Raw genomic sequence first — 19,643 nt, forward strand, 5'->3', positions numbered from 1 at the left:
ACAAAATGTTTAGATACACAAATGAATTAAAACGATTGAATTCCTATACGGAAGTATGATATGATCATATGGAATGTTATTATGGAGCTAAAGTTACATAAAGCACTAACTTGTGTTGTTATGGCGCACAAACTAATGCAACAATAGGGGAAGTGTTGCCTGTATTCAGCCTATTTCCCTTATATTTTAGCAAAGCGGCTGTTCCTATGTATGTATATCCTACTACTCATACATAATAAAATTAAGACCAACAAAATACAAAAATATTAGGTGATCGAGGTGATCAAGGATCAATTTTGTGTTGTGAAAAAATAAGAAAATTTTGTGATCTAACTCACGATTTGTGAAACAATGGCTAGGCAAATACTAGTCATTTTGATCATCTTTTCACCATACTCAATCAAAGGAGAAATCACACCTTCAAAGGCATCTTCACAATCTGAAATATCAGTAATAGCAGCACTGAGCATAGTGCTCGTACGTCCACTGTCATGAATACGCAGAGCCTCAATAGCTTGCTCGTAATTGTACAAAACAGTATCCCAACTATCCAAGCAAGTTTTAAGCATTTTCTTAGTGTTAGGGGGAGTAGCAGGGGATTCGGAAGCTCTTTTCACAGCTGCAAATCCCAATTTCGCAAACTGATCGCTTGCCTTCATAGCTACTTCAAGTGCTTTTTGTACATTGACAGCACCTCCACGCATAAATGGACCAACAGTTGCGGTGCAAAGATCAGGGTAGTCTGTATTGTCGCATATTTTCTTTATAGTAGTATCATGATGAGCACTTGCACCATCGTCGTTTTGAGTATTGGACATAAGAGAAGAAGATAGACCGGAGGCGGCTGCTTGATCACTAGAGGAAATAGAATCAGTGGAAATAAAAGAAAATTCTGATGGTTCAAAGGAAGACGATTCTGATTCTGATTCTGATTCCGATTCTGATTTAGATGGTGAGGGTGAAGGAGCATCTGAAGGAGGAAAAGAGATGCCAGAATTAACTGATTCTGTTTCTGATGACGGAGATATTGCTGAGTGTTCATATCCAGGAGGGTATGAAGAATGAGTAATTATTGAGTTTACTTTTGGTTTTGGAGAAGAAGCTGCAGGCTGCATGTTTAGTGATGAATCAATGGATTGTGATGAAGTGAGGGTGAAGAGAAAGAAGAAACAAAGGAACATAGGCTCCATTTTTTTGATGTTTTGAGATCAGATAATGGTAAAGGGGAGGAATGAATGAAGCTTTACATACAAAAATAGAAAGGAACAAGAAGAATAGGATGAGGAAGTAATTAAGGGAGGGAGGAGAGTTGAGTTACCGTAGAAAATAGGTTGTTGTCAAAGAAAATAGGAGGACCTTTAAAATGTTAACCAATTAAGCAACCAGTGGCAGATCTACAATGGCGGCACTGTGTGCATTATTAGCACACTTTTGGCTCATATTACATAGTACTTCTCGGTTTCAAATTAGACGAGATACTTTTCTTTTTAATCTGTTCCAAAATAAATGACATATTTCTAAATTTGAAAATAATTCAACTTTAAACTCTTTATTTTACCCATTTTACACTTAATGAGAAACTTTTATGACCATACAAATATCATGGCCCCACAAAGCTTTTACCCCTTAAGCTTTTAAGAATACAAGTTTCAAAAGTCCTCTTTTTTTTCTTAAACTTCGTGCCGAGTCAAACTACCTCATCTAAATTGAAACAGAGGAAGTATATGAAAACTTTTTTGTATAACTTATTAAATCCATACTAATCTTTATATAGGATTAATGGATTAATTACACATGCATTGACTTGGAAAACTACTTATATAGCCTATATTAAATAAGTAGCAAGAGGCTGTAAAAATGCAGGGTAATGCTGCGTACAATAAATTTTGGTGGTCCGGTCTTTCGTCGGACCTCGTACATAACGGGAGCTTAGGGCGTCGGACCGCTTTTTTTTTAAAGGGAGGTTTATCTTGAACATCACCTTCTTATAGTTGTAAAATAAAGACGATAAACATCAGAAAATAGAATGAGAGCTACCAAAAAACAAGTGAGAGATGCTCACTCATATTAGACTGAAATGTTTGTTAGTTATCATTTGATATGCTCTTATCCAAGTGTTGTTAATATGTGGTGACGCCACCTTATAAAAGTAAGACATAAGCATACAAATAGCATATCAATGCTTTACAATGAAGCCACAGATTGAAGAGTTCCAAAATGTTTATTTACTGCAGCAACTCATGGTGATAGGAATTACAGAGGTTCAACATGAGGGTACATAATACACACATAGCATCGACATGTTCAAAGTACACATTAATATAGAAGCTTGATCCAACATCAAGCTTAGAAAACAAACAAGATTTTAATATAAGCTTACATTTCAATGACAAAATAAACCCGCAATTAGTCATCTGCATGCTTCACAACAGTAACAGGACACGTAGCGTTATTCACAACATAGTTGCTAACGCTGCCCATGATAGCCCTGTAATAAAAAGGAGGAAAAACTAAACGTTAGAATATTCCCATTATTTCAAACAGTGGGTAGTAATGCCAATTGCTAAATGATCATGAGATTTTTGCTGAAATCCTAATGGATAGACAGTTTCCAAGTTTATTCAATCTATGCAAATACATTTGGAAGTTGGTAGCATGAGAAAAGTGGAATCTTTCTCAACCAAAGCTCCGCGGTTGTTGCAAAAGAAAAGGCAATGAAGCGACTAATTTCCATTTTGACATAATACACAACATGACATTCAATCACAAAAGAAATTATAGAAAGGATTAGACCTCTTGAGCTTTCCAAGCCCTCTGTTCCCTATGACCAGACAGCTCAAGGGAGTTTTGTCAATTGCTTCACATAACTTCTCTCGAGCATCTCCCCAGTAAATTTTCAGGACTACCATTATCTGCTAACAAAAGAAAAAAATGTAAGAATACTTAATCTAGGTATGCCTACTGAGAAACACCGGATCTCGTAAAAGAAGAGAAAATATCACCTCCTTCTGTCTAGCAGCAAGGGTTACCATATCCAATGTTTCTGGGTCAGGGTTAACCCCATACTTCTTCATTGTGTGGGCATCGCAAAACTCGGATAAAGGAATTAAAGCTGCAAAAAGCTCCCAAAAAATGTATCAGATATTCAACCAATAACAAGCCCAAGGTGGCAATTTTTCTACCTTCTCAAGGTAGGGGTAAGGTCTGCGTACATACTGCCCTCCCTAGACCCCAGTTGTGGGACTACACTGGGTATTTTGTTGTTGGTTCTCAGGAAGCTAGTATAACTCTTTGCAGCTAGACATGTAAAAAAAGCTATTCATAAATAAAAGGTGCAAGCATGAACTTGATGATTCCGGACATGCAACGCTTTACCCAGTAAAAGATTTAAACACTTTGCTGAAGGTATATTAATATTCGTAATTATTGAGACTTCACAACTATATGTACTCTAATGCAATCTTGTTTCCTATCCCCATAATGACCAAGACTTCTTCTTTTTTTTTTTTGGGTTGGGGGGGGGGGGGTGTTTAAATTATCCATCTCTACTGCTTAGAGCATGGATGTAATATATTGGTTAACCACAAAATTATAAAACAGAGGAGATATAACTCTTGCACCGACGTATATCTCTCTGTTATGTAATTTTGTGGTTAGTAATATATTACATCCATACTCTAAGCAGCAGAGATAGATGCTTTAACCAAAAACAAAGTCTTGGTGAATGAAAACACTCCGAAAGCACATCAAAAATCTGTTTTTTAATGAAATCAAGAAAATCCTACACATGGACATGCAATTTAACCCTATCCAATTCTCCAGAATTCGCAAGTCCATGACATCCAACCAACAAGGGCAAAAGGCAGATATTTTTCTAGGTACATCCAGGATTTCTCATAAGTGGTATCGATATTTAAAGAAATAGATGAACAATCCAATATAATGAAATCATATAGTAAAAAATACAGTTCAAAACCGATTAATAAAGTATATTACCACAACTTTCCTCAGCGAGTTTTTATTTACTCTTTTGAAATGGACATAGCACTTAGTACTTCTTTTTGTACGTATGAACCAAACATAATCACCAAAAGACTTCTCATTTTTCGATTTTGCAATTAATTCTTGATCAATTTGCGAGTAGCACACAAAAATCCCCAAATTTGCAAATTGCAAGGAATGAGTGATTTTATTTTTGTAGTTGGGGTCTTACGTTTGATGAAATAATCAAGTTCGAGAAGACATTGAAACTATATTTGCCGCTGAATTAAACCAAACTCATATTTGGCCCCTTGATGTGGTTTTCCCTTGAAGCTAAGAGGTCAATAATTAGGGCTTTGCTTTTGTTCGACACCTAGACCCAACGATGCTCAAAACTTCAAAAAACACATAAATGTAAGTGTAACTATTGAGGTTTGAACCCGTGACATTCCACAAAAATATTAGGTGTGTAACCGCGAGAGATGAGACTTACCATGAGTTAACAATGTCATTTTAATCTATTTTATTGTTATTTAATGTCCTACAGCAACTATGAACTATTAGCTCTGGCCAAAGCTACAAACGCCATCAAATACTTCAATCTAGACAAAAGAAAGCAGGATCTCTTGCAAAAGCACCAGTATTTGCAACAAAGATTGTAAGGTACAGTATTTGAGTTAGTTATTTCACCCAAACACACAAAAAAGGCTTAGACGACGACCAACATATAAATCGATCATAGAAGAGGAGAAATGAGAACATACGAGAACCAGTGGCCTCCCAGAGCTGCATCTCGCCTTCTTCATAGTGACCTTCAGGACGAACAGTGACCAGAATAAGGTGATCCCCTTTACGAAGGATGTTGTCAATGGCCCATTTCAGAGCTTTCTTGCTGCATGCTGAGAAATCCACTGCCACCCCTACAAATCTACCTCCTTCCATCCTCTCTATTCAACAATCTGAAGATGGCCTGGAGTTTTCGTTTTCTTTTTCTTTTTCGGTCTTGATTGATATATCGTTGTAAGAATGAGCTAGTGAAGACTTTGAACAATATAAAATAGGAAAGGCAACTGGGACACGACCATTGAAGAAACAACTGAGGTGGTAGTGCGATGTTGATTTGGCAATTAAGTTGTCGCATATTTGCCACCACACATAAGAGCCAAAAATGTTGTGTTGGGGCCCACTTTTTATGGCTGATGATATTTCTTCTTCTCTGTCTTTCTAAAGAACAGGGCGGGTGTACCTGTTCAAAGTTTTAGTGGGCTTGGGCATAAGAATTGTGAAATTTGAGAAAATAAAATATAAACATTAAGTAAAGATAGTATTTAAAAGTTAGAGTTATCATGGAATACAAATATTATTTGGGGCTGTTTTTAAAGTTTTGTGAGTACTTTGAAGTAAAAAAAGAGTTAAAAAATATTTTTTTTTTTGGAGTTTTTAAAATTTTAAAAAAATACCAAATTCAAGTGAAATTTGAAATTTTCATGACCAAACATTAATTCCGAAAAAAGTAAAAAATTTCCGGAAAAAGTAAAAAAAATGGCCAAACGGGCCCTAAATTAGTACAAATCGGAAAGTTTTTTTTTTTTTTTGCTTAAAGACGAGATATTATTATTATGCATGAAATTAAAGAGAGTTATTACAGTCCGGGACTGATCTTAACGAAGCAGTCTCTAGTAAGTCTTTGCGAAAAGTAGAGAAAGCAAATAAAGGTGGTTTACTTCACAAGTGATATTCACACTCAGCGTTAGTAGGTGAGTTACAGTTGCTCTCATATTGCGCTAGTGCGTGCGCCACTTAGCTTCCTTTGAGGTAGACATTCTTACATCCGGCTGGCCTACTGCATCGAGCAGGAACCTGCAATCATAAAGAATATGAACATTAGCTTTGTTGTGAAGTTTGTCCTGTAATTGTAGAGTAATATCTGACAATTTGTTTCCATTATAATCAATATTTGATTGTTTGTGAAAGCAAGTTCCAATCTCTTTAGTAGGGCAAGAATTTATCTTTGGATTGCTAATGAGACCATTATGTGACTGGAGAATCCATCAATAGGAAAGGCATTGCCTCTGCTGAGATTGAACTTCAATCTTTCAGATTTATCATTCTGAAGAATCTTCAACTGTTAGGCCATCTCTATCAAGTGGCGATTGCAACACTTATATTTGATAATTTAATATTTGAGTTCTTAACATTAAATTTATTGTATTTTAGAATTATAAATTCAAATTTAATGTAGCGACACATAAGATTTCACCAGCTTTAAATACATCTTTATATTTGATTGGTTCCATTTAATAACCAAGTTGTTGTATCCTCCAATATGATCAGCCACTTAATGATACATTTGAGTTCTACTTACCTTGATACAAGTCACGCTCATTAACTTAGAGAATCCATAAGTGACGGCATTCAACAGAAGAATTATACTTGAGGCTTTATATAAATTAGTTTTTGGAAAGTGCGTGTACCCATATGAATGAGTATACAATTTTTAAACATTACGTAAATGTATTAAACAATGTGTATGAGTTAAAAGAAAAATTAAAGAAAAAAGTATAAGTTCCAAAAAATGATTAATGTCGTTTATATTTATAAGCTAGCTCAATAGCAAGAGAATTTAAACCCACTGAAGTTCCCGGATGCCTTGTTGTGATTTCTTCGAAATTATTTTATCTTCCTTCTTCTTCTCTGAAATTAGATTATCTAAACTTACATGGAAATAAAAAGATTATATAAATTTGATATTCGATCATTAGGTGTCATATCATGATAAGTATTTACAGAATTTAATATTGAGTTAAAGAGTATAATAGTGGTGGATTATCTAGTTATAATTTATTAGAATATGTACTAACATTCTGTACAAAAATGTAGATAACGATTATATTTTATTGAAGGGTAATCATAATATGAAAAATTGACAGCTATAAATTAAGAGCTTGTTTGGCCAAACTTCTAGCAGGTCAAAAAAACTTCTTCTTTTTTTTGTTTGTTGAAAAGTACTTTTTTAGAAATTCAAGGTGTTTGGCCAAGGTAGAGAAGTGCTTTTGAGCAGCAGCAAAAGCATTTTTTCTGTTTTTGGGAAAAAACTACAAATTTTAGCTTCTTCCTAGAAGCAAAAGCAAAAAATTAATTTTTTCAAGACAAAAATATTCTCACCATAAATTTATATTTCTCAAATTATCCCTCATCAATTTAATCTTCCTTTTAAATTTTATTGCAATTTAAGCAGTAAATTATTAATTTATACTAATTTAATAATGCATTTTTATATATTAAATTTATCATGTAAATAATAAATAATAATACTAGAGGCCCAATATTACTTTGGACAACTATATTGATGAAATATTTAATATATATTTTTACTTTACATTTTATATTTTAATTAGATAAAAATAAAAACTAATTAAAATATTTAAATTTATTTCTCTATTTAAATAATACTGATTGTAAAGGAAACTTTTACTATCCTTTTCAGTAATTTGGCATTCAAAAGTATTTTTTTAAAAAGATTGGTCAAATACTATTTATTTATTAAATATTGCAAAAAGTACCTTTCGAATTGAATAGCCAAACATAAATAGTTTTTTTTTTCCAAAAATACTTTTTCAAAAAACAATTTAAACAAAAGCACTTTTTAAAATAAATAATTTTTTATAGTTTGGCCAAACATGATAGTGCATGTTGATATGCTAAATCACTCCTACGAGATACATATACTTTATGATGACCACTAAATCACTCCTACGAGATGCATATACTTTAGCGGCAAAGAGAACCATGTTTGCAACATTAGAGCAACTCTCTCTCGCTTCTAGCAAAGCTTTTCCTCTCTTCCTGCAACCAAATTAATTGACTCAATTTACACTTTCTATTCTACTAAGAAGAAACAAATGATCAACAATTTAATATATATTAGAAAAGAAAGATTGAGAAAAGAAAAATGGCTTGTCTTATACGTTAATTAGAAGAAGCAGAAAAAAACCATCAAAATATTTGGCATCCCAACAACTATTTATATACTCCTTTTTTTGTCAATTGTAAACTGATATGAATTCTCCAGCTTTCAGAATCAAGACCGTGAAAACATCACATATGAGATACCGAAATATTATATTTATAAGCTAGGAACATTATACAACTTGCTCTAAATATTTCAAATTGTGAAGATTTACGCTTGTTCATCAAATGATTCTGAAATACTATATTTATAAGCTAGAAATATTAAACGTTTTGACACGTTTGTTATACTTACAGAAATTTCAAAAGGTTGGTTTTAAAAAGCGTAAAGAGATTATTTACCGGTGCTGAATTTGGTTATGGGCATCTATTGTGGTCAGAGTTGTTGTTATGGGCATATGTGTAATATCTTACGTCGTGTGGTTATATCTTATGGGTATATGTATGAGCTATGGCAGCTGGTTAAGGTTGATACAGTGTGTATATGTGGAAATCGGGTCTTCGGGGAATGATCAAATGGTGAAAATTTTGGTTCTAAGACTTATCAGTGTGGGTTGAAGGAATACTCTTAAGTTGAGAGGGTGTTGTCAAGCTTATGTGGATTGGGGTGACGTGGGATCACCCACGAATATATGTATGGTGAGTTCATTCAGTGATTTCGTGGCTTCGGAACGGTTTTTGGCACGTTCGAGGACGAACGTTTGTTTAAAAGAAGGAGAATATAACGACCCAACCGGTCATTTTGAAAATTAGCGTTATATATATTCGGTAGCTTAAGGTCTCGAGCAGCTTCGTATTATGTGTTATGACTTGCGTGTGTGGTCGATTTTAGTTTTCGAAAGATTCGGGATTGATTTAGAAGAACAATTATTGTTTTAAAAGTTTAAGTGAAAAGAGTTGACCGGAGTTTGACTTTTGTGTAGAGAACTCCGGAATGGTATTTTGATTATTCCAATAACTTCTTGTGGTAATATTTGACTTGGGCATATGCCCGATTTGCATTTGGATGTTTCGGTACTATTTGGCGAAAGTTGGAAATTGGAAGGTTTGGAAAGTTCATAGGTTTGACCGGGAGTTGACTTCGATGTTATTAGGTTCGAATTATTGTTCTGAGAGTTGTAATAGGTTCGATATGTCATTTGAAACTTGGATGCAAAATTTCGGTTCATTTCGAAATGGTTAGGCTTGAACAAAACGCTTGGTTCGAAGTCTGAAGTTTATGAACTTATGAGATTTATCTTGATCGATGATTCGTGGTTTTGATGTTGTTATGTGGGATTTAAGGCCTCGAGCAGGTCTATATTATGTTTTGGGACTTATTGATATGTTCGAACGGGGTCCCGAGTGGTTCGGCTGAGTTTCAGATAGGTTTGCTCTTGTTTTTTATATTTTGACGTCGTTTTTTCAAGCATAAATGGCACAACATTAAGCAAATGAGTCGTAGCAAAAAGAATCATCGAATTTGAATAACGTATCAGGGAGTTGTGCTCATTTTAGCATGGGAGAAGAGAGCTGGAGCTGGTGCTTCGCAGATGCAAAGTTGGGTCCGCATCTGCGACCACGCAGGTGCGAAAAATTGTCTGCAAAAGCGGAAATGACAGTTGGAAATGCGCAGGTATGCCTTTTTGGGCGCAAAAGCGAAAATGCATGTGTATGAAAAAAATCAAATTGCGCTCTTTTGGTATTTTGAGTATATCATTAGTTCTAGAGCTCCGATTGAGGTGATTTTTGCGGCGTTCTTCTTGTATTTTTATGGGGGTCAGTATCTAATCTCAGTTTTTATATTTTAACATGATTCCAATAGTTCATTTGTGAATTAATCCATATTTTAATTGGAGAATTGGGGGTTTCTATCAAAAAAATTTGTAAAGAGAACAATTGGGTTTTGAACATCGATTCAGAGTCGGAATTGGATAAAATTAGTATGGTTGGACTAGTAATTGAATGAGAGTTCACATTTTATAAATTTTATCAGGTTTCGAGGTGCGAGTCCGGGGTTGATTTTTTGTTTTCATTAAAGATCGAAACTTTATTATCCGGAATTGTTTTCTATGATTTTCTTTTATGATATTGAGTTATTTTGCATAGATTTGAGTCGTTCAAGGGTTGTTTCACACGAGAAGGCCAATTAGAGTATTGATTTGGCTTCCTTGAGGTAAGTATCTTGCCTAACTTTGTGTAGGGGAATTACCCCTTAAGATTTGAGTCGATCGTGCTATTTTGTGTCATGTGAAAGTCATGTACCTAAGGTGATAAGTACGTACTCGGGCTTATATGTAAAAATTGATCGATTTAGACTCTTAGGCTTATTTCATGTATTTATTTGGAATTGTTAGCACATGTTATATCTTTTAATTGTCTTGTTTACTTGCGCATGCTTTATTTGAAGTTGTTGTTACATGTCACATCCTTTACTTGTCAAGTTTACTTTTATATGTTTTATTTGAAGTTGTTACCTTTATTATTATGTGACTTCCTTTATTAGTGAGTTACTCTTAACTGAAATTGTTGTTACATGATATCCTTTTTGTTGTCGGGTTATTCTCATGCATTTTGACGTAGTTGCTAATTCGTGCCATCTCTTTTATTGTTTGCCTATTTCATACTCTAGAATCCAAAGTTTGCATTGAAAATAACTTCATTATCGAGTTTACCTTTAAGAAATTAATTGAAGTTGAAGTTATTAAAAGTCATTAATCCAATTTAATTGAAGTTGTGTTTAAAGGGAGTGTTGTTCATAGTTGAGTTACTTTCTCGTTCATTTTGTTGTTATTAAGATTCTATACCCATTGTGTTTGAGTCATGGGCTATTTATTGTGGAAATATTGATATTGTTGGTTCTTTTGGAAAGGTTATGGCCTATTGGCACTTTTGGAACGAGTTGATATGTCGTGTTGTTGTAATATAGCACATGTGAATTGTTATGTGGATTGGTTATTGTTATAAAAGTATAAGGGTGGCATTTTACCGTTGTTGTTATGCGGGGCATATCTCATTGTTGTTGATTGTGCAGACTGATACGGGCGGCTATTGTATTACTGTCCGGACAGAACGATAAGGGTGGTTATTATGCGGAGTGGTATGGGTGGCTATCGGAGTGATACGGGTGGCTAATGATATTTTCAGGGCGGAGTGATACAGGTGGCTATCAGAGAAATAAGGGTGGCAATATCAGGGATGATATGTGATGGCTTGGGGCATGTTGTTGGTGATATTCGTGTGATGGTGTGGTTTTCCTTGTATATGTGATGGGTTTACAATGTCTTAGCTTTATGTTTTGATGATCTAACAAACTTAACTGTCAAAGAACCAGTTAAGGAACCTGACATACTTGGTACACATCGCAAATCAATGGACTCCAGCTAATCTGAATTGGTACAACTTCAGAAGATAGAGAATCAACACACAAACCTGATACCCTTTGTGTTGCCCTGACAACAGTACAAAGTCAACTGTGTACAGCTGGAAAGTGACTGCCTGCACTATACACAGAAACAGTGCAGCACAGTTCTGCATTCACTTATCCCTTGACCAACCAAGTGATTACATCATTCAAGTAATGTCATCCAAGTTGTATTAACAGGAGTATTACAACAAAACATCACTTGAACACTTGAGAATTCATTCCAAGCATTGAAGCCATCTGATATTCGAGCATTCAATTCTCAAGTGCATCAAGAATAAAGTTTAACACTACTATGGACCAGTTCCTAAATCTAGTATCTTGTTGTCCTTAGTTGAGTTGTAACTTTGTAATTGCTCTTCATTGTAATTCCTACTTTGCTTATCTAGAAGCGTTGCTTAGGAACCCCTTGTAAAACCATAAACCCTTAGTATTTGTGTCCTGCCTAAAGTTAGTCATGAGTTGAAGTCTTTGTAATAGGTGTATTGCAAAGTGGCTTGTAATAGGTGTATTGCAAGTTAGTGAGGGATTAAGAGTTTAATTCCTAGATTGCATAGGTTGTAATCTAAAAGTTGCTCATAGTGAAGTTGAAATCCTACCAGTGTAGGTCGTGGTTTTTTTATCCCCTTGAGCAGGGATTTTTCCACGTAAAACTCCCTGTCTTACTTACTGTTTCATTAGCATTCTCAAAGGAAACTCATAAGAGGACCTGGCCTCTCTATAATTTGGTGGACTCATATAAACTATCAATTGGTATCAGAGCGGGTTCCTATCATGCTAACACCTACAAAGGATCCATGGTTGTTCCACTAAATTTCGAAGAAGGTCAGTCTACGTATAGACCCCCAGGTTCAATGGGCAGTACTATAGATGGTGGAAGACAAGAATGCATGATTTTATCATGGCTGAAGATTTTGAGTTGTGGGATGTTATATGTGATGTTCCTTATGTCCCAACAAAGAGTGTCGGAGATCTTCCATTGATGATTCCAAAGACCAAGAAAGAATACACTGATGCAGATAGGAAAGTTGTGGAGAAATATTTTCGTGCCAAGAACATTTTGGTATGTGCCATAGGACCTGATAAATACAAGAGGATCTCAGCATGTCAATCCGCCAAGGAGATATGGGAAGTTTTGCAAACAGCACATGAGGGAACCACTCAAGTAAAGCAATCTAAGATTGATATGCTTACCACTGAGTATGAGCTCTTTTTGATGAATCTATTCAAGACATGTACACAAGATTTACTTCCATCATAAATGAGTTACACTCACTTGGTAAAGTCATTCCTAGGAACAAGCTCGTGAGGAAAATTCTTAGTATCCTGCCTAGTTCATGGGAGAGTAAAGTGAATGATATTATTGAAGCAAAGGACTTGCAAGAGCTAACCATAGACGAGCTAGTTGGAAATCTGAAAACCTACGAAATGAAGAGGAAGATAGATAGTAAAAGAAAAGAACCGAAGAAGGAAAAGAACCTAGTACTCAAAGATGAAAGCAACGACTCAAGTGAGGAGGACAGTGACATGGCTTACTTAACCAAAAAAATTCAGAAGATGGTCAGAAGAAATGGAGGAATACTAGAAAAGGGCAACTCCAGTAGACCAAAGAACTATAACCTCTGTCATAAATGTGGAAAGCCAGGGAATTTCATCAAAGATTGCCTTCTCATGAAGCAAGAACACTTCAAATACAACCCTGATAAAGCAGCAAAGAGGAACGTGGTTCCTGACAAACACTTCAAAAGGAAGAGATTTGCTGACAATGTGGTGAAGCAAGATCTTGCAGCATGGGGAGATTCCTCCAGTGAGTCTGAAGAAGAAACTGATGCAGGTGATAGCTCCATGATGGAAGTTGAAAGTGAAGGAAATGAATCTGATTCTATATTTGCTTTGATGGCTCAATCAAACGATAATGAAGAAGATGACAATGATGAGGTAAACTTCAGGAATGTTCAGAGAAATATGAAATCCTATTCCCTTAAGAAACTCTTGTCATTAGCAAATATATTAATTGATGCCTATCATAGTCTTGTAGATGATAAAGATGCCTTGACCATAAAACTAGGAGAAGCTGAACAAACTAGAGATGATTTGGTAGTGTGTGTGTAGATGATATGAAGGAAAGCATAAGTAATCTTGAGAATGAAAAGGTGGTTCTAACTGAAAAAACTGCTAGTGTAGAACATGAAAAAGATGATTTGGTGGTTGTAGTTGTTGACTTAAAGGAAACCATTAAGAATTTCAGTAAAGAAAAAGAGGCCTTAGTGGAGAAAGTGAATGTTATTGATAAGGAGAGAGATGATCTTTTAATAGTGATTATAGACTTAAAGGAAACAATAGAGGAACTTGGAGATGAGTGTAGGCCTGGAAACTCTGAAAAAAGGGAAAGAGACAGCTAGTGAGGCACACATTAAGCTTGAAAAAGAGTTAACTGCTGTGAGAACTAGTTTGTGTGTTAAACTTGAGAAAAATAGGCAGCTTCATGCAGAACTGGAAAGAGTAAAGAATGATCTTGAGAAGTCCCTTAAATGGACCTAGTCCTCGAAAGCTATTATTGCTATGTATGTTAATAATGGTGGTAACAGGTAGGGAATAAGGTTTCAAAAGGAGAGAACTCCTTATAGCCCTCACAACAAATATGTTACTGTACCCGATAATTAGTTGTGTACCCATTGTGGGAACAATGGACATTTCAAGGAAATTGCCAAGCCAGGGTTCAATCTCTGCAGAAAAACAAAGTTTTTGCTACGAAAGTAACTACTGAAAAGGGACCAGGTGCCACTCATAAGAAATGCATTTTACCTGCATGGACTAAAAGAGCACTTATTCATCCTCTTGCTTATTACAAGGGACCCAAACTTGCTTGGGTTCCTAAATCTAACCTGTGATCTCCTTGTGTAGGGAACAGTGAAAGGAAGCAGTCAACAATGGTTCATGGACAGTTGTTGCTCAAAGCACATGACTGGAAATACTATGGACTTTCTTTCACTAAAAGCCATGTAAGGAGGGAGTGTATCCTTTGAAAATGGGGAAAAGGGGTACATTCTTGGTGTTGGAAAAGTTGGAAAGTCACTCACTCACTCAGTTGAGAATATGTACTATGTCAATGGTCTTAAGTACAGTCTCTTGAGTGTTTATTAGATTTGTGATAAAGGAAACAAGGTGGAGTTCTTGTCCAAAATATGCACAGATACAAATCTAGTAACTAGTGAAGTGGTACTTGTGGCTAAAAGATACAAGAACATCTATGTTGCTGATTTCGAGTCTCTACAAAGTGGTGATCTAAGTTTCTTGAAAGCTATTGAAGATAATGCTGAACTATGGCACAGAAGACTGGGGCACGCAAGTTTCTCTCTTCTGAATAAACTAATTCAGAAGGGCCTGGTTCATGGTGTGCCCATGTCAAAGTTCAAAGAACACAAAGTTTGATACATGTGCTAGAGGGAAGCATGTGAAGTCCTCATTCAAGTCAAAGAAAGTTGTCAGCACCTCAAAACCACTTGATCTTCTTTATATGGATCTGTGTGGACTTATAAGAGTGCAAAACAGGGGAGGAAAAAGATACATCTTTGTGATAGTGGATGACTACTCCATATTCACTTTAACTCTGTTTCTTAGAATAAAATATAAAACCTTTGAAGTATTTGTAGCCTTTGTGAAGAAAATCCAAGTGAAGATGGGATGGAGAGTAGCATGTATTAGATCAGATAATGGAACAGAGTTTGACAATGCAAAGTTTGATGAATTCTGTACCGAGAATGGCATTACTCACAACTTCTCAGCCCCAAGAACTCCCCAGCAAAATGGAGTTGTGGAAAGGAAGAACAGAACTCTTGAGGAAATGGCAAGAATAATGCTGATCGACAGTGGGATTGCAAAGAACTTCTAGGCTGAAGCTGTCAACACTGCCTGCTACTTGGTGAACAGGTGCATGATCAGATCTCTCCTAGACAAAACCCCCCTATGAGTTGCTAAATAGAAGGAAGCCCAAGCTGATTCACCTAAGAACATTTGGGTGCAAATGTTATGTTCTCAACAATAGAAAGGATCAGCTTAGAAAATTTGATGCCAAGAGTGATGAATGAATCTTTTTGGGGTACTCTTCTTAAAGCAAAGCTTACAAGATATACAACAAGCAGACTCAGTGTGTTGAGGAAAGTGTTCACATAATTTTTGACGAGTCTTATCCCTTCTGTAAAAAAATCAACAAGGATGATCAAGATGGGGAGCCCCTATTGGTTCCAGGTGAAGTCATTGACATGACAATCGGAAAGGCAGACATGATGAGTCAAGTGGAGACAATGCAGCTTTTTCCTCAAGGGAACCAAGTACCATAATTACAACCACTAAAGCTGAAGAAAGAGTGGTTGATGCAGTGCAAAGTACTCCACGGGTAGCTGAGAGAAGAATACATGGTAACCAGTTAGATCTACCCAGCTCCTCTACAGATGAGGTTCAAGTGCCCAACTGGAAACATAAAATCTCCCATCCTCTTGACAACATAATTACCCATATAGATTCAGTTGTCCAAACCTGATCAAAAGCCATAAATTCACTTACCTTCTCAGCCTTTCTTTCCCAAATAGAACCCAAAAATATCAAAGAAGCCTTAAAAGATGCAAACTGGATCACTGCCATGCAAGATGAATTGCATCAGTTCGAAAGGAACAATGTATGGCACCTAGTACCTAGACCCTCAAATCAAACCATCATAGGAACCAGGTGGGTATTCAGGAATAAGCTTGATGAACATGGAAACACTACAAGGAACAAGGCTAGGCTAGTAGTTCAAGACTACAATCATGAGGAAGGAATCGATTATGATATTGCTTTTGCATCACATATGGAATTCACTCTATTCCAAATGGATGTCAAAAGTGCATTTTTGAATGGATTTCTTAAGGAAGAAGTCTATGTAAAGCAACCTCCAGGGTTTGAATATCATGAATACCCTGAATATGTGTTCAAATTGGATAAGGCATTGTATGGGTTGAAGCAGGATCCTCGAGCTTGGTATGAAAGGCTGTCAAAGTTCCTCTTAGAAAATGGTTTTACAAGAGGGAAAATTGACAACACCTTGTTCCTGAAGAAGCGGGGGAGAAACCTGCTCATTGCTCAGGTATATGTTGATGATATCATTTTTGGGGTAACAGTTGATTCACTGTGTGAAGAATTTGCAAAACTCATGGGAAGTGAGTTTGAAATGAGTATGATGGGTGAGTTGAATTTCTTCTTGGGTCTTCAAGTGAAGTAGTCCATAAAAGGTGCATTCATCTGCCAGCAGAAATACATCAAGGAGCTTCTAAAGAGGTTTGATATGGAAGCATCAAAAGTGATAGACACTCCCATTGCCACTGCTACTCGAATGGGCATGGATGAGTCTGGATCTCCTATAAATTAAACCATGTACAGAGGCATTATTGGGTCTCTTCTCTCCCTCACTGCCAGCAGACCTGATATTGTCTTTAGTATGGGGCTATGTGCAAGGTTTCAATCAAATCCCAAGGAATCTAATCTGAAGGCTGCCAAAAGAATTTTGAGATATATTAAGGGAACACAGGAGTTGGTCTTGTACTACCCCTAAGGTGACAATGTTAATCTTATTGGGTATGTTGATGCTGACTATGCTGGTTATGTTGTGGACAGGAAAAGTACTTCTGGAATGTCTCACTTTCTAGGTTCATGTCTCATCTCATGGGGCACAAGGAAGCAAAACTCAGTGGCTCTTTCAACAGCCGAAGCAGAATATGTAGCTGCAGCTTCTTGTTGTGCTCAACTCATATGGATTAAATAGCAATTGGAAGATTTTGGTGTGTACATTAACTGTGTGCCTCTTCTATGTGATAACACCAGTGCATTCAACATGGCCAAGAATCTAGTTCAAAACAAAAGAACCAAGCACATTGATGTGAGACATCATTTTCTGAGGGACAATGTAGAGAAAGGGCTTATCTGTATGAAGTTCTGCAGTACAGAAGACCAAATTACAGATATCTTCACCAAAGCATTAAGCAGAGAACACTCAGGTAACATTAGCTAAAGTGTTTTCCGGCCAAGTCTAACTCACTTCTATACTGTTGCTGATAGACACGCATGATGATTATAGAAGCTGTAGATACACTGCATGGGTGGTAAAAGAGGATTGTAATTTTTCAAAGACGGGTCAAGAACCTAGTTCTTGTACTATAGGTTAGTAGTCCTGTGTAGTTATTTTTATACATATCTTAAAAAGGTGCAAAAATCAAGTGCCATGTCATCAACCTTTTTAGACTCTACTGTCACGTCTTTTCATTTCAAATCCTTTCCATCTCCCTCTGAAATGTTGGAACTCCCCCCACACTACCGCCGTTTCAGAACTGATTTCTCTCTCCCTCATAATTATCTTCTCCTATTAAAACCCTCTCTTCTTCTTGAACAATCATACTCCTTTCTTCAATTTTTCTCCAAAATTTCTCAACTATATCCCTGCAATGGCTGAAAATCACCCGATAATCTCTTCTTTAGTTGAGAACCCCCCAGAGAAAACCCTTGATCCTTCCGTCCCTGGTGAACCCTCTTTTACCATTCCAATCTCAACCACTGAAAACACCCCCACAATAGATTCCCACACATTCTGTAGTTCTCATGCGACTCTCTCAGACCTCTCTCTCACTCCAAATGATGGGAACTCAAAACCCCAAAATTTGATAATCCTTCATCTCTATCGACTGAGATTCTCACCAACCAAAGTAAGGGTGGAGAACAGGGTAAAGTTCCGCAGATTGTAGAGGTCTCAAAGGTTAGTGTTGATCAACATCCAGTTGTTCTTACTCCTGAATTTGTGGTAGCCATGGAGTCTCTAGAGAAAGAGGTTGTCGCAAACATACTGGTCGTATCTGCAGATAGAATAGTATATAAGGTAATCTCTGGTGTGCCCGAGTCTCAGAGGATATGCAGAAGGTGGCGACTTTCAAGGATGGAAACCATGGTTTTTCATATGGGTTTCTTTTTACGCACGTTTTTAAGTTCTTCAAAGTGCCATTGGGACAGTGCAAAGTAGGAACCAAGAAGCAGACCCTCTCTCAAACAACTTTGGAGGAATGTGAGTGTATCGAAAAGAATGGAGGGGTAGGTAGCACTTCGGCAATCTCTCAGCTCATCAATGCTCAAAACCTTGCAACTGAGGAGATTCGAAAGTTGAAGGCAAGGAATTCCATACTAGAAGGTGAGAAGGTTCAAGGGGGTCCAGTGTCAAATGAGGAGATAACTCGTCTGACCAAAGAAAATGTTGATCTCAGGACACAAGTGTAGAACCTGAAGGAGAAACTGCTCACCGAGCAAATGTCAGAAAATGCCTGAATAGATCTTGTTCTCAACACCCTTGCTGCAGCATCCAAGCCATCTCCTCCTAGTGTCCATAGGGAACCCTTCAATGACCAGTTTCTGGATTTTATGTTCTTGTTTTGATGACTTGGCAGTTGTTTTTGTGGTACGAGTTGATATTTCGTATTGTTGTAATGTAGAACATGTGAATTCTTATTTGGATTGGTTGTTGTTATGAAAGTATAAGGGTGGTATTTCACCGTTGTTGTTATGCGAGGCATATCTCATTGTTGCTGATTGTGCAGAATGATACGGGTGGCTATTGTATTACTGTCTGGATAGAATAATAAGGGTGGCTATTATGCAGAGTGATATAGGTGGCTATCGGAGTGATACGGGTGGCTAATGATATTGGCAGGGCAGAGTGATACGGGTGGCTATCGGAGAAATAAGGGTGGCATTATCAGGGATTGTTGGCCTGGGTTCATGTTGTTGGTGATATTCGTGTGATGGTGTGGTTTTCCTTGTGTATGTGATGGGTTTACAATATCTTAGCTTTATGTTTTGATGATCTAACAATCTTAACTGTCAAAGAACCGGATAAGAAACCTGACACACTTGGTACATATTGCAAATGAACGGACTCCAGCTAATGTGAACTGCTACAACTTCAGAAGATAGAGAATCAACATAGGGACCTAATTCCCCTTGTGTTTCCCTGACAGTAGTACAAAGTCAACTGTGTACAGCTGGAAAGTGACTGCATGCACTGTACACAGAAACAATGCAGCACAGTTCTGCAGTCACTTGTCCCTTGACCAACTAAGTGATTACATCATTCAAGTGATGTCATCCAACTTGTATTAACAAGACTATTACAACAAAACATCAGTTGAACACTTGAGAATTCATTCCAAGCATTGAATCCATCTGATATTTGAGCATTCAATTCTCAAGTGCATCAAGAACAAAGTTTAACACTACT

General features: G+C 36.6%; 4 protein-coding genes across 4 annotated transcripts; 2 read left to right on the forward strand and 2 right to left on the reverse strand.

Moving 5' to 3' along the window:
* Positions 1-329: 329 nt before the first annotated feature.
* LOC104229280 (cell wall protein TIR4-like) lies at positions 330-1,190 on the reverse strand. Its single transcript, XM_009781900.1, has one exon. It carries the CDS (start codon positions 1,188-1,190, stop codon positions 330-332), a length of 861 nt encoding a protein of 286 aa, XP_009780202.1.
* Positions 1,191-2,202: 1,012 nt separating this feature from the next.
* LOC104229279 (universal stress protein PHOS32) lies at positions 2,203-5,106 on the reverse strand. Its single transcript, XM_009781898.2, has 4 exons — positions 4,746-5,106; positions 3,003-3,112; positions 2,794-2,912; positions 2,203-2,488 (listed from the first exon to the last, which is right to left on the reverse strand). The coding sequence occupies exons 1-4, from the start codon at positions 4,921-4,923 to the stop codon at positions 2,407-2,409; spliced, it is 489 nt and encodes a 162-aa protein (XP_009780200.1). The 5' UTR covers positions 4,924-5,106; the 3' UTR covers positions 2,203-2,406.
* Positions 5,107-12,239: 7,133 nt separating this feature from the next.
* LOC138878171 (uncharacterized) lies at positions 12,240-13,465 on the forward strand. Its single transcript, XM_070157837.1, has 2 exons — positions 12,240-12,553; positions 12,649-13,465. Exons 1-2 carry the CDS (start codon positions 12,240-12,242, stop codon positions 13,463-13,465), a joined length of 1,131 nt encoding a protein of 376 aa, XP_070013938.1.
* Positions 13,466-16,760: 3,295 nt separating this feature from the next.
* Positions 16,761-17,150, forward strand: LOC138878172 (secreted RxLR effector protein 161-like). The gene is made up of 2 exons (XM_070157838.1): positions 16,761-16,927; positions 17,003-17,150. Exons 1-2 carry the CDS (start codon positions 16,761-16,763, stop codon positions 17,148-17,150), a joined length of 315 nt encoding a protein of 104 aa, XP_070013939.1.
* Positions 17,151-19,643: the final 2,493 nt, after the last annotated feature.

Source organism: Nicotiana sylvestris, chromosome 9 (assembly GCF_000393655.2).
Source record: "Nicotiana sylvestris chromosome 9, ASM39365v2, whole genome shotgun sequence".
NCBI lineage: Eukaryota > Viridiplantae > Streptophyta > Magnoliopsida > Solanales > Solanaceae > Nicotiana > Nicotiana sylvestris.